The following is a 23,508-nucleotide window of genomic DNA, read 5'->3' as shown; positions in this document are numbered from 1 at the left end:
TATAGAAGATTCAAGAGATATCTACATTTTTAGATGCACGAACGCGTTTGTTGAAAAGAGGAACTGAGTTTCGCACTTCTAAGCTATTGTCAAAGTACTAAGAAATCTTCATCACTTGGCTTGTAAACTATGAGCTTCTTTTTATTTGGATGAAATTTATAATTATTTGCACAACTGCTGGAAAATCATTCAACTTGATGTAACATTTCTGCAAGCGTTTAGTTTATTGCGATGCCTAACTTTTGTGGATAAATCATTTGACTTAATAGTTCTGTATGTTTTTACTAGTGCAATGGAATCCAGGCAAGAATTATTGATTAAGTAACATATGTCTAGTGCACCTTCTGGACTATTACTAGAGAAGAAGCTACTCTAATCTGAACACTTTAACAGGGTTTGCAGGAAGTCCCAGTTGTCACTTTTGTAATCCCAGTATTAACTGATTTTTTGTAAGAGAAGGCTTTTATTAGGGTTGATAATGATAATAATGGAATCGATGGCCGTTTTATGATCACTACGTTTAAATTCTGTGTTTACGTGTACGGATAGAGAAATAATATCTCCACAAAATCCAGGCTGAAGGTGTCCGAAGTATAAATGACGGTCTGGCTAACACGGCTCTGGATTTTAAGGTCGAAAATTTACTTAGAAGTGAATATGTATTGATAAGTAGTAATTATTCGTATTCCACACAGCTTCGTAATGATTCTAGGATCTCGTTATGTTATCAACCTACCTAGTGGTGTAATCAAAAACGTTTAAACACATCAAACTTTTAAGTCCGTATGATTTTGTATACTGATCTGCGGCAAACATATTCATATGTTACAATGTAATCATAGGTAATTATTTATTTTGACATAAATGTCACTGATCAAATATTTCATTCTAGAATCGTTAATTACGAAGACATTACAGAAAAGAGTTTGCACATTAATGGTTTAATTTACCTAAAGTATAACTCGTTTCCATAATCATTAAGCAATCATAATTGACTCACGAATATGAGGTAGCAGAATTCACAACTAAGTTTCAATATCTCATTATCGACTTCATCTCACCAACATATGTCTTTAAATTATATTGATTATGCTAATTATTATAGCTTTCGACATTAACTCTATGTTTGCTAATCGAATCTATACCTTGGTTACGCAGTTAAAACAACTATTTGTTTATGATAACTTATCACCAATAATAATATAGTACGAAAATGATCTTTTTAAGTTGATGTTGTGATCGTTAGTCTCATTTTTGGTGTATTTTCAATAGTTAAAAATCCAATGATATTATAATGCAGAATCAGTCATATATTTATCCAAACTCTGATGATCTTGTTGAATCTCTAATGACTTCTAAATGTTCCATCGCGAAATTGTCGAGAACTGCAATGATGCTGACTACCTCGACGAATGATATACTTTTTAATACAGTAATGAATTCGCACCTGAAAATGTACTTAATTGCCATGAATTCCACTTTAATATGCATCACATCTGTAGATAATCAATGAACTTATAGAAACCTGCACTAACAGTGTTTATTACTTTTGGATATTCTTCGGCGAAGTCTACGACCACTTCCACACCACATAATATGTTTCTGCGCTGAACCAAAATCCAAGTTGTTCTGGTTGCTCCAAAAAATATACAACAAGAAAAATGCACAAACTACTGTAAAGTCTTCATATATATCTTAAAGTTGATGTCATTACGACATTTTATGGTTTTTCCACAAGGCACACGAGTACTTTTTTCGGTTTAAATAGATATTCACCTGGTTAATCAATTCCAAACTAGGAAAGTTTATTGCAATTGCTTACCATAAGCTTGAACAAGATGCTGCGGACACCTTATTTTAAATTACGTGACCAAAATACACTAATTAATTGACCATTTCCTGAAAAACTAATGAATTTCAAGGGGAGTAAACAATTTAAAATAACATACTTTCAAAGTAATAGTGTACATTGATTTGATTTGTTGATTGTCCTTAAATAAAGAGATTTCAAAGCAATTCACTTTTCCCCAGTGTAAAATTGTCAAATATAAACAAATAAAACAAGTTTTGTAATCAACCTACGTTTTACTTACAACTAGTTTCAGCACAAGCTGCACGTAATGCTTACATAGTTCATGCACTTTCAAATTAGGTAACAGAAAGTGACCAATAGATGAATATTACTGTAATCAGTACATAATGAGTAAAAATTAACCTGGTATTTTAATAGTCCTATCTTGTATAATAATTTTCTTTTCACTGTTGTTAATTTAAAGACTATCGAGTTATTAATCCATTGGATATGTATTCAATAAACATGATTAAAAGACATGGTGGAATTACAAGATAAATATTTGACATTTAGTGATCTATGCAGTGTTGTGATTTACATAAATCTGTAATAAATGGGACATTCAAATTTTTGAATATTTTTGTTCTTAAAGTACTATATTTTTAATAAAATCAAGAACGAATGGTTTCACCTTACATTTCCAGATAATATGGATGAATAATCTTCACCATTGAATATAACAACACTGGCCAAAGGAGCCAATTTTATGCATAAGTATTGTTCTAATGAATAAAGCATGTTTACAAAACAATAAAATTCCTTTTTCCTTAAATAAATTGGTTCATAATGGGTAAATTGCTTCGATTAATTCTCTGACTGTTAACAGGAGTGAAAACAGTAAATATTTCTACTACTGTTGGGGAGGGGCAAGTTAAATTATTCAATGAAGAATTTTTGTCTATTTCCAAATTATTTAAAGGAAATATCTCCCATTACTGCATCCATGATTACAATATAAACAAATTATACTGTCAATTTCGTTTTCAAATATTTAATTGATCTTCCAGATGGTAAAAAGATCAAATTTCAATGAAACGTTTATCTTTTATTATTATATATATTCCTATAAGTAGACGTCAAATTGTTACTATGAGGTAGTATACATTATTTTTTGGCATATTGTATTATTCCAATATGTGACAATATAATTAATAATGTATATGCATTAAGTTATAACAATATAATACTCCTATAAAATCACAATTTATTCATATTGATTTCGCGCTTTTATTAAATATGTTTGACAATGTAATAAAACGCTTTATATAACTTTATACAAACTAAAGTTAATCAAAATAGGCTAAGTAATGTAATATGAGGTTGTATTATACGTTTAATAATTAATCTGTAAAGAAATGAATTGATGAGATACTATTAATTGTTTGACATATGCTGACTTAAAGTTTGGAATCTAATTAATGGTTATTATTAGTTAAATAAATTAAAATCAGAGTAAATAATGAGTAATTTTATTGTTGACAAATGATTAAGAATTAAGAGTTACGAATACTTATTTTGGGCGAAAGCTCCTCATATAACGTTATTACTTTTCAAGACGTCTTATTATAGGAATATATAACCGATAAGATAGCCCAATAACTATTATGGTCAATGCTGATAAGTTATGTTCTCGATGAGTCAAGGAAGTTTGACAATGAATTTGAGTACGCCTACATAAGAAGATTGAATATAACTGACTATTCAATAGAAAGTGTCTCAGATATGTACATAATTAAAAAGTGATGAACCGTTAGTCATATAACATGAAATTCCTTTCAACCGGAGGAGATCTCAATATTTCACAAGCACTCAAGTAAACAAAACAAAACTATACACTGTACCACAATTAAATTAAGAATAAATAATTGCTAATAAGCTTTTCGTATCTTAATGCTATATGATTATGCTGAACTCTCTTTGTTCTTTAAAATATTTGCAATTGATTGTTATCCATTGTCATTAAGTCTGTCTAATAAGATTTTATAGTGAAATATTTGATTTTCAAATGAATCTTAATTACTTGTTGAATTCAGTGTTATTTTATAAAATTTTGGTCTCACAAACTGACATTCAAAGTAAATTTTCATTATTTCATGACTTTTCTTTCAATGACTCATGAGATATTATCAGCTACTGAAGTTCTCTAAAGTATATTTTGCATATTAAACTAATTGATCCCTGTGAGCATAATCATTTTTTTATTTAGGTAAGTTGATACTCACTTTCATTGTCTCTTATAACAGATATTTTTCGTTTAATAAAATTTGGTTGTTTTTCTTTATAAAGGAATTTTCTCGGCATCCTCCTATTAATAATCATAGTTTCAGCTAACAAGATTCAAATAAAAAGGAACATATACTTAAAACATGCACCATTAAGAGAGACAACTGGAAATCAAATCATGATCAGTTTCTCAGGGTATTTGCACACCAAGGTATTAAATGAAAAGGCTCATACGCGACTATTAAAAGCTTTTATTCATTGTAATATTTGCGATTTTGTAATACTACACTACTAAAAAACTCCATGTCATGGAAGTGGGTTGTATCTCTTCGTATGGTTAGAAAATTAGATGAGAATACCTTAGTTATGCTAAAAGCATTGCTAATAATAAATTAGGAAACCTAAAACTCCATAAATGTGCAAAGTGAATGTATTTACTTAGTAATTAATTTGTAGAGATACTACTACTAAACTTAAAATAAACAAATGGGAATAGAGAGATATTAAAACTTTTCGGGAGTTGATGTTTAGGCTTATGAAGCGCAAGAAAAGTTTAGGTGAAATTTTTTGATAGATATTTGGCCAATACTACTATGGAAGAGTTGTATCATCTTCTAAGAAACCAGAACCAAAGAAATTCAATAAAAGATTAATATTATTGACGATACGTTCCGAAAATTAAAAAGTATAAATAAATGCTGCGTTTATTCCTTTTCAATAATTGTGTTTTTTTTTTAAAAAAAATATCTTAACAGAAAAGAAACTATGCATATACAGATCCAAATGTTACCCCTTTATGAATTTGTGTAAGATAATCAGAACAGAATAAATATTATGAAAGTCATTCATAAACAAGTGTTCAATCATTCAATTAGCTGGTTCATTAGGCTTATCTCAAACATAATTTTATCTACGTTATTTTGTTTTGTTGTACAAATATCTAAGACATTACCTATTCATATAGATTTTAAGATAATAAAAGTTAACATGAGAAAAACGAAATAAGTACTTCAAAGCTTTACTCACCCCGACATGATTAGTAGGGTGAGGTAAAATTCTTGTTTGTTTGTGCACTCATATACTTGCATGTATGCATTGGTGCATATTTATTTGTAAGCAACTTTATGATCTTCATAATTTACAAGATATAGTCCAATGGGAATGTTAATTTACAAACCAATAAATTATTAAATCATCAATTTACAGTTAGTTAATTAAAAGTCAGTATCTTTCTTATTGTCTTTTATAAATAAGAAAAAGTAGTATATTTCAATGAGAGAAAAAAATAGCTTAAGTCAAACAAAAATCATTTAACATGGTTTTAACAATTGCTTAATTAACCATTAAAGAGAATTCAAATGAAAATTAACATCTTGTGCTTGTATGCTTCTCTTTTGTGTTTTAGGGTGTTTTTAAGGGTAAAGCAAAATGAGTTTTCAAAAAGAGAAAAAAAATTTTTTCTCAGTAGAAAAACGAAATTATATTAGAGAATGGTCAAATGTGTTTAATCAAACTATCACAAAAGGAGGAATTTATTAACGAAGATTTACTAAACAATATGTTAAAGTAAATCAAGCAAACTTAATTAGAAGTGTAGAATAAAAAGAGAGAAAAAAATTCTTTCAAAATCTCTTCTGTTTAGTTTCAATCAGTTAAATATCAGTTATGAAGTAATAATTACCCAAATTCTGTTAACCTTATATTCATGTCTTTTTATTGCATCATTAAGTCTTCATATTCGATAATTAAGTTCAATGAAATGTTGAAATAAAACTTATTTAGGAACAAATCAAAACTTTCTACGGTTGTTTTTTGAAAAATGCTTAATTTGCAAATTATGAATTATATTGAAGTTGAAAGAATAAGCGAAAGTTAGTGGGGACCGTGCATTGATTATATTGATCATTAAAAAATACTGTCACTGGAAAATACTGATTTACTACTCGACAGTTGAAGTAATCCTAATTTAATCATAAGCTACATGCTATAAATCTCCCTTCATTTTTTATAAACCTAATAAAAGCGCTCATTAACCAATGTTAAATTATAGCAGTTTCCAAATAGATCATCTAATGAGTATCACTGTTATTGCCAAGTCTTAGCTGCCCACTTAAGAACGACAGTGTTAGGGTAAGTAAGTCCAGCTTCTCAGTCATACGGTAAAACACAAAAATGATAGGCGAACATTTTATGAGTTAGTAGCAAAAAGTTATAGAAGTATAGTTACATAATTATGAGGAAAATACTTAGTGAATAAAATGACTCTTTATATTCATATACCTGCAAATGTTTTTTCGAGTCAATTCAAAACTGCTCACAAGTTACTTTCTGACAATCATTTACAGATTATTTATTAGTGTTTATCGTTTTCGAATGGTTGCATTTTAATTGTCTCGATTATTTTTTCGTTTGAAAATCCCATTAGTACTGATAATATTTTTATTATGTTATTATGTTATGAGAGCAAATCACTGAATGCTAAGCGACTAATTTTACACTAAAATCTCAAATACTAATAATGTCTATCGTTCTAGAAATACAAAACTTCCATCAGACCAAGTGGTTGGACGTTGTGCGATAATTTATTTTGAGATTTTGTCGTTTAGGTTCAGTCACAAGAAACCATTTAAATAAAGTTTATTGTTATTATTGATTAGTACAACGTAAGTGTAACCACGATTATTCATTTATTTTATCAACTTAATATAAATGTTCATTAGTGAATAATTCATTGTTCCATTTGGTAAAATATCAAGTGTAACAGACCAAAAGAGTTATAACCCTGATTACACTCAAAAATGCGTTACAGTATAATCCAGATTATTCATTTAATAATGACTCCAATGTATCCAGTCCTGTGTTCTGATATGAAACGTTACGGTTTTCTTGTATTGAAGCATTTACCTCTTATTTATTAAGTGTCAAATGTTATCACTGGAGCTTGGGATTACTTGCTTTTGAATTTTCAGAAATGAACTGATTAGTCTCTATTTTAAATTCTTGCAAATATTTATTTTGTCTTTCAGTAAAACCACAACATAACTAATATAAAACAATTCATAGGATACACCACGAATTACCACTCACAAATATACTTCCTATAAGCAATAATATTTGTCACCTTTGCTAATTGAATTTACTTCCGTTTTTTTTGTATTAAAGCGAATAAATTGGTAATCTTTTTCGTAAACACCATGTTACGCTTCAGTTCACATCATTTAACTGAAGTGTAATCTTAATTCATCAAAGAAAGGTAAGAGTAATGAAGATTTAAGGAGTTTGAAGTTCTTACGATTGTTATGTTGTGTGTTTGTTTACAAGTGATAAAAGTAAAACTAATCGCTTATTTTTCTAATACATTTATTTCATCAACCCATTAAATTCTTGTTCTTAATGTCGTTAAATATATTTGAATTTCAGTCTTACACAATATAATACACGCAATCAAACTTGGACATATAATCCTATGAACTTGGTCAACATTACATACATTTATTCCCATAGACAAAGTAGTCCAATTCCCCAGTTTGTTACTGATAAAAATAAACTTTGAGAGGACAAACTTCAATAATTTAATTAAATTGTTAATAAGATAGAAGGAGAATTATTTTTCTTTACTTTTTATTCATCTACTTTAACTTTAAACTGTTTTTGATGTAAATTAATTGAATCAAATGAATTAAGGGGAGAAAAAGAGAGAACGGTCTAATGATGTTATGCAAACCATATTAACGGAATAATTTAATTTGGCAAGTACTATATACAACTTAGCATTTAAATATTTATCAGTAATTGTATTTTATGGTTTATTTCCTTGGATGAGGACGTTTACAAATGATACCAGAGATCATCCAAATCCGTACTAACTTGTTGGATCAATTTTTTTATATCGACCTTATCCCACCAGTGAGTTAACTATTGATCAGTCATGTACAAATATATTTCGAAGTTATATAAAGACTAGTTTTTTTGTTAATTTCAGTAATATCTTTGAGTATCCATCAGAAAGGATGACTGTGAAAGTAATTTCACTGAATTATAAAATAATCTCGATTAGATTATTGTTTCAGTTAAGCTGAATATTTTTGATAATGAGGTCGAATGGTATATGAACAGATCCTAGATTTACTTAGTAGTATGAGGATTATTCCTTTACGTTTTATTTTAGTTCTATTAAAAAACGATTTCCTGAGTATCACAAAGTAAACGAAGTATCTAGGGTCCTTTTTAATTATTGTGCATGTTGATATCAGAAAGAGTGATAAAGCTTTATTAAAAGCTGAAAATCATTTTCTTCACTTAGTAGTCATTCGCTATTTCTCTTAATGTTCATACTCTACATGTAAAATAACATTGTGAGACTTCTGATACTGTTAGTTTTCAAGTTTGTATGAAGTTTGTTTAAAGTGAATAGATCATTTAAATTAATCACATTGAACTTGACATTTAATAAACTATAAACAAGCAAATCATAGTTCTTGAAAGGAAGCTTAAATATTTGTAAAGATGTTTTGAGTTAACCATACTGTTCAGATAAAACAGATCATGTAGATACATACATCCATAAAGACTTCTTGGTATTAATAATTCCTCATTAATCAACTTCATTGAATCATAGTTCTTTGCTTGATCTATATTAAATAATTGGATCGTCTTTTCTTACTTTGACGCTGATAACAATTCAGTACAACAAACTAAGTTCAACTCTAGTCCGATGTCAATTTAGATATATCAAAGATTTTCATCATCACACAGGTAAGGGAAATCGAAATAAAAAAGACCTTGAGCGAAATGGCACTAAGCATAGGTGAATACAAAAAGAAAATGTAGAATAAATGTCATGCCCATTATTTAAAATAGAGTTACTACGAGACCTACAAAATATTCCATTTAAATTATTCAACCAGTGGATTCTAGTACTGTATGGACACTGAGAAGTAGCGTTTAGATAGCTAGAATCCACTGTTTTTATCTTCATATGATAATAACATGTCACGATCAGAGCACTCAAACTTTCTTTCACCATATTAACTCTACAGCTTTGATTGGATTTCTAAGTTGATCTTGATTAAGAATGATCTGCTTAAGTCCCAAAAGTATGTTGAATATACTAATGGTCGGAAAGTCTAGTCCTCCTTTCTGGATGTCCATTCAAAACAAGATGGAGTGGAAGTGCCATGGTAAGCAAGGACTTAGTTGATTGATTTCTTTTCTCAATCATTTATAACAGATAATCCCATTTTAAAGAGTAATCATATTATTTATATCTGTCATAGATGGTTAATTGTATGATATTGTATAACTACGATAATTCAGTAATTTATTATGCAACTGATGCTAAATACTACTTAGGTTTATACATATCAAATAAATTCTCATCTATTGTCTACATGTTTTTATTTGCGTCATCCAATTCACGGGTTCAAGTAGTTAAACATGTATTGAACAGTTAAGGCAGGAAGAATAACAATTTGTATAATTTTACCATCAGATTCAAGTACTAGTCACAGGTTACACAGAAATCCTAAAACGTAAGGATTATATCTCTGAGAAAAAAAATAAACCTTCAAATAATTGACGTAAGTCGTTATCATATAATTAAAATGATCCAGGATGTCTTAATAAAATACAAAAAAGAACTTAACTAGTTGAACTAATCATTTTAACAGGTAGCTATGTTTTAAACATTAACCAATCTATAAAAAGCACTCACAAATCAAACCAAGTTTATACATTTAGGACATGCTCTATCCAAAATCCAGTAGCGTTACCTGAGCCGATGCCTCGTAATGGTCATACGTAATGAATGATATTTTATTGTCTGAGTTTTGGACTTCTAATTAAATGAAATATCAGAAACTTAGGTTCATGAGGTTTAAAATAAATCAGAACACTAGATCAGATATTGATCTTAATATTTATAAGATAATATATTTTCGGTCTTTAATTCACCTTTTCATAAACAAAACACTAACTGATGGTATTTTACTTTATACACTTTCGAATCCAATTTATCTAAATTAGATGAATGAACTGAAAAGAAAACCTGTGCTGTAATAGAGATCTAGCTACACCACTTCAGATTATTGCTCTTATTTTTCAAAGTGAACTATTAATTAAAGCAGTATTACCAGAAATAAACGTACTTTGTAAGCAAATACCGATACCCTTTTTTAAATACTTAGTGACCATTGAAGGTGGTTAGAAAAAGCGTTGAATTTGAATATTTCCATGGTAAATACAGATTTTATTCATTATTAATCATATAAGCAATTTGATTCACTTAAGAAGGTTTTTTTGATTGGTAAAGGTATAGGAATGATAATGAGTGATACAAGGTTTACATAAATTAATAATACTTGGTTATTGTATACATAATGGGGACGGATGTCAAAGTGGCTCTGACTTTCCTAAAAGCGAAAAGGAATACCGGAACAACACTCCGCGTTTCATTTAGTGTATTTGATACATATAGAACTGTAGTATATCAGTGGTTTGATCTAAAATCAATCATTTTGAGTGCAACAAACAATTCTAATGAAGTTGTGTGTAAGAAGAACAACCACGTTCTCAAATGTATGACACTTTCATTTCATGTTTGGTTAGTGAAGAGCATAGTGAACTACAATCTCCTGTAATTGAGATCCCAGTAAATTCTCCATTATTATAAGTCATGGAATCTTTGACAATCCAAGCAATAAACAACGCTAACTAACATTATTCAAACTAAGAAATTTTACTTCTAAAGACGAAGATTGTAATAGGAATAATGTGCGGTTACTTGATTAAGAAATGAGGAACAATATTCGAAAATTAATCTTTATTGAATAATTTACGAATATTGTTTGTCACCTATTAATATTTACCAATCATTTGTTTTGCACTGACGGTCTTTATAAAAATGATGAACCAATAAAAACACTAAAAAGTATTTGTATTCAAATAATAAGGAGGAAAGATAAGGAATTTTTAATGAATATCTGTTTAACCAATAAGTGTTCATGACTTATTTCGGAGCATATAACTTATCAACCAATCATATTTCTCGAAATGAGAGTTGATCTCAAACACTGAGGCTAGCAAACCTAGAATAATTGCTTATAAATGCTCAACTTTGTTGTGATAAGACAGTTATTTATTATTACAGTAATGCAATCAAATAACTTGAATCAATCTTTATCATCCGATTATTATTCTGACTTCCCAAATGATAGTTTCAAACATATGTCAACAGTTTGTGCTCAAAATTCCTTTTTTGGAATTGCGTCCTTGCTAGGATTTAGTGAACGAAAGGATTTAAATGATACTGATTTGTCTAAAATATCCATCAGTTCCGACAATTTATGTAAGTAATATTTTTAACTGTTATTTTCAACAAGTATATTATTAATTTACATATATTGAATGTGAAATATTTCTTTAGCCCATATTAGCATTTGGTGTAGTTGAGACTTAAACATGCCGTTTATGTAAATCTAGTCTTGTTATAGAGCAGATGTTTCAGACACTGTACAAATTAACTAGGCAATAGCCGTTGATATTCTCCAACTAGTTTACAAATACCTGATAAGAAGATTTTCCACTAGTATATGACTATCTGATGAAGGGAACTTTATCGAAAATGCTGTGACAAACGAAAGTATATCAAAGGTTATGTATGAGTAACTTGGGTGGAGATTTTCATCTGGTTAGTGATTTCTATTTATAAAATGAATGATAACTGATAACGTTTCTAGGCCATTCGTTAAGTTTTGTGAAATCTAAATTTAAACACAATACTATTGCGTTAATTATTTCAGTAAGCTGTAGTTTTAAATCACACCAAACTTTGTTTTGTTACTCGATTTCCATTTATTCAACTTTAATTTTGTTAATTTAGTTCAAACGGGCACCTCTTTATTATGAGATATCATATTTTGAAAATCTCGGTCATCCACAATTGTTCATTGACTTATTATTATTCGGTTGTGACATCAGATCCATCCACATTATTTTGCCTGAATGGGGGTCTGACTTTTTATTGCTGAATACGTAACGTACCTTCTGGTAGTCCACTGTAACTGTCATGTGATAACTAAATTTTTCAATCTTTTTGAATGGATTTGCTTACACTGATTTCATAATAAGCACCTCGCTAAAGTATGGCCTTTATAGTGAAACTTCAAAGCTTTCGTTTTAATATTTTCAAACACGCCATACTCCCATAAACAGATTCCGATTTTCCCAAGTATCTGGTAATCAAAGATTTCATTAAAGAATCTGGAAAAGATCTTGTTAAATACCTAAAGGAAGCGAACCGTTCGGAATATTCATTTCAGTAAACACCGTATTAACTTTTATGATTTTAATCCTAAACTGTTTTTGCTGAAATAGTGATCTATCTCATAGGTTATGTTCTACCATTACGAGCAGGAAATTTCTCACAAATGAAACCTACTTTCTACCCATGAAACATTATTTCTGCTAAATGAATGACCCAAGTTTCACTGATGTTTTCATTTGACATTGTATTTCTGTAAGAAATATAAGATGGTGACTAGTTTAATGAAAAATTAATAAACTGTAGGTATTTGTTCATATTTTAAAGTAAGAAATACTACCTTTTTATCCCGGAAAACCATATGTCTTTTAATAAACCCTAGTTTTGAAATGAATAGTTTGTACTTTTACAACTCGTTAACTACTTACTGTATGTACATCGCAAAATTGCAACCTCAAAAGTTCAATCTTTTCCATGTTTGCGCACTGGAAGTAAACTAAAATTTTCTAATAGTTTATCTACTGACTTGAGTTTTTGAAAAATTTTCATACAAACAGGCTTCCATAAATTAAGTAGTATATTTCTAAAAATCGAAGGTTCTAATGTTCTGTTACTCAAACCAATTACTGTATTTATTACTGATAGTACTATCCATAATACTCTTAGTTATATAAAATAATCAAACATATATTTGATTAAGTTCATTTAACAATATTCTTGACCATAAATTTTCATTTATTTAAACTTGAGAGTGATCCGACCGTATGTGGTAGTTCCATGTTGTATGAGTACTTATTAAATCATTAAGTTACTAGAGTGAAAATAAAGTATGATTAGTATAATAATTTCATTCATTAACCACAACTGACTCTTTTAATACCATATCTAAAAATCTATCCTGAATGTTTAGGGCTACCAGAAAATCATGTGAGCATTAGACATACACACTGATAAGAATTATACTGATACGAAATAAGCTCTGATTTTTTTATAACACTGGAGACCGATATGACATAGATTTACTGTAATATGAACTACAAATGAAAAATTGCAATGATAGTGCATTGTCGATGATGCAATGTAGATATTAAAGTTGATTTAGCCAATAAGCATATTAATTAGCTATCTTTTGGCTGTTTATAGTAATACTTGCTTGAAGATATGTATTAACAAAACTTCGTAATCCCTGAAAATATCGACGTCAAGAAGCTCATCCTCTATCAACCAAGCTAGTTGAAAGATTATCGATTAAGGTCACAGAAAGTGCTATAAAGACAATAGTTCTTTGAAACTCAATCTCCAAAATTCTTTAAATATCATTTTTTTCAATCAAGTTTGTTGCGAACAATTTCCTCCATGATTTCGGAGTATTTCACTTGGAATGTGCACGCACTTTACCTTAGAACTTCATTAAAAATTAACCTGTTTGACAACTCTGTATTTCTTTGACATATCAACAATTTTTAAAAATATACAAGTTGTTTATTACAACAAATATTGTGAACAGTTCTAGTTAAATCCATTAAATACAAAAAACATTATGCTGAAATTTAAAAAAAGTGTATTTCGTTTGTGGAATCTTACAGTCAAAGATGAAACTTGTGTGATTTTGTCGGTAAGTTAGTATATCTAGATTATAGCTAGAATTAAAATGTAGGACATTTGTTTCGTCCTGGCCGGAACACGTCAACTGGGTGCTGATGAATTCAAGTGTTCATATTCACACAATGACTCAAACCCAATATCTTTCAGCTTAGGCGATAACGTTTTCTACTGGGCTACAGAGTTCAGATAACTAGTAACTTGTCCAACCATTATGGGATCATTTATTGGATAGATAAAGACATATAAATGAAGGAAACATTTATTCAAACGACGTTACTCACTAAGGCTATACAATCTTAAGGGTTATTTCCTTTCTATGTTTTAGATTCAGGTTACTGTCAATGAACCTGAAAAAGCCTTCTCTCGCAAGTTTTATTTTACATGATCTTAGCTCAGAGAGCTGAGAAGCAAAGTTTTATTTTACTGTATTTAATTTGTGGCCTCTGCAATTTTCCATTGTATTATAAACTACTGTATATTAAATAGCCATACTTACAGTTGCACAGAGTTAACAAATAACTACATCGAAGAGAATTTTTTATTGAGCTGTCTATATTATGTGTAGCGACACAATGAGCTTCTTTCTCTACTTGTTAGTGTTTGTATTTTCTTGTTTTTAATGATAAAATCGGATAAAGATTAGTCTTTGTTGGTATATGTGCACGCTTGGAAGATTCCCTTGTGATTACTTATGAATTTAATGAAGAACTCAGCTTCACAAACCTTTAAGCTAACATGACTTGACAAGTAAATAATCCACGGGCATTAGGAGAATTAACTGACTTTTTATGGTTGTTTATTTTTTATATAAGCAATCTTAAACTGATGGGTTAGGCCACAATTAAAGTGCTCAGTATGGGGTTGAATTTACCTAAGCTTACCAGAGAAAGTATCTCAGCCGTGCGTTCTCGAAACGCTTCCGAAATAACAAAAAAATACTACTCATGCCTTCAAATTAATAACCGTATACATTTTTAAGATATTTCATAATGACAAAGCAACATTTACCTTTTATATCACCATTCGATTGTACAAACAGCTGGCTATCATTACTGTGTGAAACGTCACTGAAATAAATAACTTAAAATGTAGTTTAGTGGAAACGTAACAGCACAGTAATTTATTCAATGAGAAACAGCTCAGCCATGGATCATTCATAATTGTGAGTTATTTCACTTGTATTTTATAATTCAATGTTATCATAGTTAGATATTTAATGACCTTGAGTTTATTTGCACTATCGTTTCCAGAAGAAAGTATGTGAAAAAACATAAGCCTATTTCACAGAATACTTCTAATTGTCTGTAATAAGTTTTGTGTTAGTGGTTTATCTCTTCACTTCCAAATATCGCTAAATGTAAAAAGAAGAAACACATCATAAGATGGGTAAAGTTTTAGGATTGTATTCCATTCATAACTCGACTCTTCAAATTATGATTTGTTTTCAGGAAATTTCAAGGCTCATATCTAACCACTAAATGATAAGTACGGTTCGATAATGCAATTTACATTTTACACTGAACAGTTTGAATGTCCGATCAAAGTCATAAGTTATGGTGACTTGTTAATTTACTTAACTTACAACAATCATGTCAGTCATTAAGTAACGTGAAGATAATTGGCGACGTCAAATATGAAATATATTCTTTGGAACTGTTTTCCATCTACTAGTAGTTCAAATGATAATCACACTTTTTCAGGAAGCTTATTTACTGATAGTGTCAAAATATCTCACCATATGGAATTTATTTGTTCATCACTATCTGTAGATAGTTTATACACTACTAGATTTATCAGAATGCATGTATTTGAACATGGTTATTCATCGCAATTGGGTTACAAGTTCATTTGGTTTAATAAACACCGTTTTGTTCATTTTATAAAGGTGTTTCTTCATCAGAAGATTCAAATATAGTGGATTATATCCAGTTAAATTCAACTTCCAACTGGTTTAATTCCCAAGTACAAAATAAATTTCCGAACCAGCCGATGTTTAGTGAAGACAACCACTTTCCCCTATGTCACTCGAATCCAGTAATTTCAGCAAATCAAGTTGATAACATCATGAATGAAAGTAGAAATCTTGAATCAAACAAAAAGGATGTTAAAATTAGATCGCTGAAATCGAAAATGGTGAAAAGAGTGTCATTGTCTAGTGAAGGTATTGAAATATCTACATCCAAAACAAACAACATTACTGCTAAACATAGAACTAAAGATTGCAATCACGTTGGTTATCATCATCATAACCAACATCACCACCTTCAGCAACAAAACTTACGTGATCGTAAACACAGGCGTAATCGAACTACATTTACAACTTTCCAACTACATGAATTAGAATGTGCTTTCGAACATAGTCACTATCCAGATGTATTGAATCGAGAAGAATTAGCTGCAAAAATTAGATTACCAGAAGTCCGCGTTCAGGTAATTTTAACTCATTATCATTGTTTGTTGAAATCCTATCACTCAATCCAAATCGACAGGTAAGCTTGAGGATGTATAAATAGTCAAGGTATATTAGGCGAATCTATGTATAAATATCGGATTTGAAATTATTTCTAAACAAGCAAATTATCAGTCATGTGAAATTTCACTGCTCTCTTATTTCTACCGATTTACCAGCCGACAAGTGACTTAAGAATAATTTAAGTGAACTCAAACTTCAATGTCCAGCTGTTTATACTCATTGATAATTGAGTTCAATTGGAAAAATTTATGAATATTCGTCAATATTAGAACGAACAGCTTAACAAAAATTGGGCGTTGAGTATAGATAAGTTGTTATGGTTCGTTATTGCTTGAATGCTATTACTGATGCGTCTTACTCGAACGGAACGAAGGATCAATGATTCAGCGACTCAATAGCTATTCTGGTTCGCTGTCCCCGGCTCTGCTAACCCGATCAAGAAGTCTGGGTAAGGTGTAGAAAGTGTATTCTACAGACAAACAGCAGATAACAAGTCAAGTCAAGCACACAATCAAGCATATTTATACAATTATTTACAATCGATATTGTCATAGAAAATTTTTAAACATTAATCAACGAGTTCATCAATTGACCTATTTGCGCATTTAATCGATAGTTCATTAATTGACCCCAATAAAAATATCTAACATTTAATCGATAAGATAAAATTTAAAAATATGAGTTTGGGGATCTATCGTCCCCAACACCCCTCCCCTTTTTAATAGCGGGCTTTCCTGGGGTTAACCTGCATCCTGACTGTTGCTCGCCGTTCTCGGATAGGCCACCGTCTGGGACGTGTTTCAGCTTGTTGTTGAGGTTTTTCTTGTGGTGGGGTTGCCGGTAAGTTAAATGTGTCTAGCAGGATGTCAAGAGGAATATTTGCTTCAGCTGATGGGCTGTCTGGGGCTAACCGTTTGCGTAACTGATTCCGATGGCGTTGCCACCTGTCACTGCCTACCTCAACTTCGTACATGACTCGGCCAACTCTTCTGACTACTCGCGCTTCTGTCCATGGACTATGGGTCGGTCTGTAATCACGGGAAAACACAGGACATCCCACTTCGTACGTGGATCGCTTTTCAAACTTTGTCCGTACTGGTGTCGGCGCATTATTTGGATGCATCAGGCTGTGGATCGTCTTCAGTCTTCTTCCCATTAGGGTCTCTGCTGGGGACATTCGCTCCGGCAACGTCTCATTTGGTGTTGTTCGATACACGTATAAGAAATTTTGCAACGCGTCTGCTGGCGCCCTCTCACCTTTTGTTTTAGTCAAGGCTCTTTTAAACGTATCCACAAACCTTTCTGCTTGCCCATTCGACTGCGGGTGGTATGGTGGCGAGCGTAAGTTTTTTATGGCTAGTCGTTGACAGAATGACTGGAATTGGCTTGAGGTGAACTGTGAACCGTTGTCAGATACAATGGCATCTGGTATACCATTTCGGGAGAAAATTTCTGTGAGGATCTGTATTGTTTTAGTTGTCGTTGGCGGTATGATAGGGTTGATTTCAGGCCATTTCGAAAGGGCGTCGACTACAACTAGATACATGGTTCCGTTAATCGGGCCTGCAAAGTCGACGTGTATTCTGGACCAAGGATGATCAGGTTGTGGCCATGAAACTGGTGGAACTTTGGCGTCCATTTTTGCCGCTTGCTGACACCGCATACATTTCCCAACCAATTCTGTTATATGTTGATCCATTGGCGGCCAATATGAATGACTCCTGGCTATGGATTTCATTCGTCTAATCCCCGGATGACCAAGGTGGAACTGTTTCAGCACTTTTGCACGAAGGGATTCTGGCACAACCACTCTATCTCCGAACATCAAGCAATCGTTTACAATGCATAGAGAATCCCGCCGCTGATACAGCTGTTTTATATCACCATCAAACTTCTTAGACGGCCAAACGTTGGTGACATAGCTCATAGTCCTGTTGATCATGGGATCGCTCTTAGAAGCATTTTGTATGTCCTTTGCAGATACCGGTAAAGTTCGTATTGCGGTCGTCAGATAACATTCGGCGTGGTCTTCCGCTAGCAGAGATGCGATTACCGTGTTTTCTTCAGCCGTCAACTGGTCACTAATGAGCCGTGATAAGGCATCCGCCTGACCGAATTGTTGAGTGCGTCGGTACTGGATCTCGAAATCATACCCCAAGAGTGCTAAAGCCCATCTCTGAAGACGATTTGCTGAATGAGCTGGAATGCCAGATTTCGACCCGAATATTACTAGTAAAGGCTTGTGATCTGTGAGAAGCGTGAATCTCCGACCGTACAGGAACTTGTGGAAACGGCGCACAGCAAACACAAGCGCAAGCGCTTCTTTTTCTATCTGGCTGTATTTTTTTTCTGCTGGGGTTAGTGTGCGGGCTGCATGCATAACGGCTTTTTCCGACGCATCCGGAAACTGATGGGAGATAACAGCGCCTAGGCCATACGCTGAAGCGTCTGTAGCTACGATGATCGGCATGGCTGGATCGTAGTGTGTCAACAGCAATTCCGAACTAATAATGGACTTCAGTTTACAAAAGGCAGTGCCACACTGTTTAGTCCAGTTCCAAGAGCTGTTCTTCTGCAGTAAGCTATTGAGTGGAGCGCGAATATCATGCATCGATGGAACGAACGCTGAGTAATAGCTGACAAGTCCCAGGAAGGAACGTAGTGCCGAGACTTTAGTGGGAGTGGGCATCAGTTTGATAGCTCGGATATTCTCAGGATCCGGCCTGCGGCCGTCGGCATCGAAAATGAACCCCAAGTATTTTACCGACTGCAAATAAAACTGGCATTTCTCTGGGCGCAACCGGAAACCGTTGTCACTGATGCGTTGCAGTACCAATGTCGTGCGTTCTCGTAGCTGTTCTAATGTTGTCGCTACAATTAAAATGTCGTCCAGATAAGCCGCGACTCCCGAGATACCTGATAGGATGATATCCATTAGTTGCTGGAAAATAGATGGTGCAGTTTTGACTCCGAAGGGTAGACGGTTATACTGGAACAAACCACGATGGGTATTGATAGTTAACAGCTCTCTTGATGCTTCATCTACTTCCACTTGCAACTAAGCATCAGCTAGATCCAGCTTAGCGAAAAACCTTCCCCCATTTAGCATGGTAAATAGGTCTGCGGGAACAGGCAGGGGATAGTGATGTTGTTCCAGAGCTGCATTGAGACCTGTTGAAAAGTCAGCACATATACGTATCATGCCGTTGGCTTTCTTAATAACCACGATAGGTGCTGCCCGTGCAGAGTAGGAAACGGGAGTAACAACTCCTTGTTGTTGAAGGCGGTTCAATTCTTCATCTATTGTTTGTAATGTTATAAGGGACAGGTCTCTTTGGGCGAAAAACAGGCTTAGCCCCAGTTTTCAATCGAAGTGTTGCTTTCATGACAGAGCAGCGACCCAATCCAGGTTGGAAAATAGTTGAAAACTGCGTTATTAGGGTCCTCGTATATAATTCGAAGTCATGTGGTTGTTGTCGCAGTTGGGGTTGTGATACCAGGTTGCATATGGTATTCAACGGGACATCAGCTAAATTTAAGTGATCAAAAAATCTAATCCGAGCAAATTTAGATCAGCTGGCGTTATGTAGCATACCCCAACAAATGCCAAATCACGGAAAGTAACTGTACATTCCATTTGTCCTAGCAGGTGAAGGTAATTACGACACGCAGTACGAGGCTTTTGCGTTGTATGCTGCAAGTTTGGGCTGCCCATTTTGATCCAAGTCTTACGAGAGAGGATAGTGACATCTGATGCTGTATCTATTTGCAATCTAGACGAATGCCCATTAATGTTAACAGTAATAAATTTTCTCTGACTTGGTGATGAGCTTTGACACGAAGATACTAAGCTCAATGAATTGGTGCGGGATCTAGGAAGGGTCTTTTTGGTATTTTTTGGATTGACTTGGAGTCTTCTTCCTCAGACAAAACCCATCCTTATGACCGATAACCTTACACTTCTTGCATCGATGTTGCTTAACTGGGCAGTTTCGAACGTAGTGCCATGCACCACATTGCCAGCAAGGAGCAGGAGGAGTTGCTTTAGTCTGTCGTCTCGAGCTGGAGTGAGATGGACTGGATTAAGCGGGGACGTGTTTGTTTTTGTGAGGTGTCTGTTGCACCGCTCGTACTTCAGATCGGCTAGACCCACCACTCTGGACCATAGAGGTGTCTCGTTGAAGAATAATGAGACGTTGATATTCATTAGCTATATCACTCAGGGTGAGTTTCGGCTCTTGATCCAAACGACTTAGTAGCCTTGTTCGTAAGTCACTGAACTTTTAGTGCTGTAGGCTGCAAATAAGGATCAGGGCTTTAAACTGATCTTCAGTCAAGGACTTTAACCGGAAGCGTTCGCATTCACGGTTGACGACGCCCACATGCGTAAGAAAATCATCATCTTCGTTCATAGTTAGCTTCAAGCAACGATAACGAGTATTAAACAGTGACGAGTTGTCGCCAAAATGTTGGCTTAATGTTTGAACTGTGTCTGCAAATGATCGGTCACGTGCGTTCAACGGCAGGATCAGATTGCAGTACTTGTCCAGCTCATTTGCACCCAGTTTACGAAGTAGCAACCGCACTTTCCAAGCATCATCTTGATTGGCGAAATCAAATTTAAATAGATCTTCATAACGCCTGAACCACATCTCAAAAGTATCATTAGCATCAGGATCGTAATGAAACTCAGCTATGCTATTTGCGATGCCATCTACCGATGGTGCCGTGGTTGAAATAGACGTGCTTGGCTGTAAAGGAGGTGTAACCTTGGTCTCCATCAACATTTGCATTAATTTCAGCTGCTGCTCAAGTAACAGTTCAAGTTTGGCAGGGTCTATAATTGAAAAACCATCGTCGCCAATTTGTTATGTTTCGTTATTGCTTGAATGCTATTACTGATGCGTCTTACTCGAACGGAACGAAGGATCAATGATTCAGCGACTCAATAGCTATTCTGGTTCGCTGTCCCCGGCTCTGCTAACCCGATCAAGAAGTCTGGGTAAGGTGTAGAAAGTGTATTCTACAGACAAACAGCAGATAACAAGTCAAGTCAAGCACACAATCAAGCATATTTATACAATTATTTACAATCGATATTGTCATAGAAAATTTTTAAACATTAATCAACGAGTTCATCAATTGACCTATTTGCGCATTTAATCGATAGTTCATTAATTGACCCCAATAAAAATATCTAACATTTAATCGATAAGATAAAATTTAAAAATATGAGTTTGGGGATCTATCGTCCCCAACATAAGTCATTATATATGAAAATTACACTTGAAATAATCTCGACCGCTGAGATTATTTCAAATGTAATTTTCATGTATAATGTTTTTACTCATGTCTTAGAAAGATACTTTCCATTTTGCAGTTTTGAATCACAAAAATTTCAACAATCCTTACAACATATCATATTTTTTATTTTGTTTAATATGTCGCTCAATTCCGTGGATTAGTTGGAGTTAGATATTGACGCCGTTCGTTGCCGGCTCAGTGGTTTAGAGATTAAGCATTCGCACGCGGGACTGGTAGGTCCTGGGTTCAAATCTCTCGAGGTGGGGTTGTGGATGCGCATTGCTGAGGAGTCCTATAATAGGACGAAATGGCCGTCCAGTGCTTCCAAGTTTTCCATGGTGGTCTAACTTCAAATGAATTATGATCCCAACTAATACGATTACTATAATATCCACAGAACCCCCTCCGATACTAATATTCATACTTAGTTATACTTCATTATTCTTCAGCCTTCATATTGGTTTTTATTTAGTAAGACTAAATTTAGTGTATTTATTATTTATTTCTTGAAGTATTTATTTTACCGATAAAGTGATATGAAATAGAATGAATTGGACTTGTAAGTAAATTAGGCTATTCACGTGGATGAATAAATATCATACTCATTTCAAACTGTCTCTGAAAGTAGTCTATTTTTGTTTACGTGATATAGCTCCCTGTAAAAAGGTGCCTACTAAATAGAATCGTCTAACTTTAAAATAACTAAATATACTGTTATTGGTTCCTAGGCATTTTATATTAAGTGCTACAGTATTAGTTAGAAAAGTCTTGGATATAGTTATTCTGTGTGATTCTTAACTGTCCCTAGATCTTATATGACTTAAGTGAACCTTGGATTCAGCAAAGCAACACTACATTAGAGTAATAGTCGAATTCTTGAAGATGTTTTGATGGCTTTGGTGATACTGTGAATTATATCTTATATATACTGTCTTCTGTAATCACTTGTCAATGATAAATTAATTTATATTAGTTTGCATTTACGTGATTCAGGTTTGGTTTCAAAATAGGCGGGCTAAATGGAGACGTCAAGAAAAACAAGAAGCTATCACTCATACGAAAAATCTTGAAGATGCCTTACCATATTTGAAAAAACAAAATAATGTGTCCGCTGGAATAGCCACAATTAATTCAGAAACACAGTTATCAAGCATATATGATAAAGAATATTCATCAAAAATTTCTAAACTTGAGTCCTTTTTTCGCGAAACCAATAGGTCACTGAACAACTTTCCATCTTGTGTATATGAAACACCGTTATCGAATTCTACTCAAACATATGATTTGATATCAAAGTTCATTGATCCATTACAATCCGTTCTTATTCCAAATGATCATAGAACGTCTTACGTCCTAAGTGAGGATCGCTGATGAAATGGACTGTGCAATTTCGAGTTTCTTGTCAAATAAGTCAAACAATTTTTTTGAGACTACTAAAAATTCCAATATTTTCTTATTAATTGTCTGATTTGAACTCGGAATTACTTTTATTTCTCAGTTTTCATTCAACAGTTTCTATCAACCATACTTAATATTTCTCGAAGGTATTCAGTACTCTTCATTCTATAGTAATTTTTAGCTCAATTTTCGGGAAGATTTATAACGTTAATTATCGGTTCAATTGATATAATTTCCAAACTAATCAGTCTAACGATTTGTAACTATCATTTTTAACTCTCAGTGTACGTCACTGAATGTACATTCTTGGTACTTTGACGTTTATCATAATGATGTATGAAAAGGAGGTCGTACTTTTACGTGTGAACGCTAGTATTTTCCCTGATAATTACT

General features: G+C 32.9%; 1 protein-coding gene across 1 annotated transcript; it reads left to right on the top strand.

Moving 5' to 3' along the window:
- Positions 1–5,894: 5,894 nt before the first annotated feature.
- Positions 5,895–23,088, top strand: MS3_00003201 (uncharacterized protein; the record flags this gene model as incomplete). Its single annotated transcript, XM_012942947.1, has 4 exons — positions 5,895–5,946; positions 11,223–11,420; positions 15,826–16,370; positions 22,711–23,088. The coding sequence occupies 4 exons, from the start codon at positions 5,895–5,897 to the stop codon at positions 23,086–23,088; spliced, it is 1,173 nt and encodes a 390-aa protein (XP_012798401.1).
- Between the last annotated feature and the right edge of the window lie 420 nt (positions 23,089–23,508).

Source organism: Schistosoma haematobium, chromosome ZW (assembly GCF_000699445.3).
Source record: "Schistosoma haematobium chromosome ZW, whole genome shotgun sequence".
NCBI lineage: Eukaryota > Metazoa > Platyhelminthes > Trematoda > Strigeidida > Schistosomatidae > Schistosoma > Schistosoma haematobium.
The sequence above is the reverse complement of the archived record's forward strand: the minus strand, read 5'-3'. Positions and strand labels throughout refer to the sequence as shown.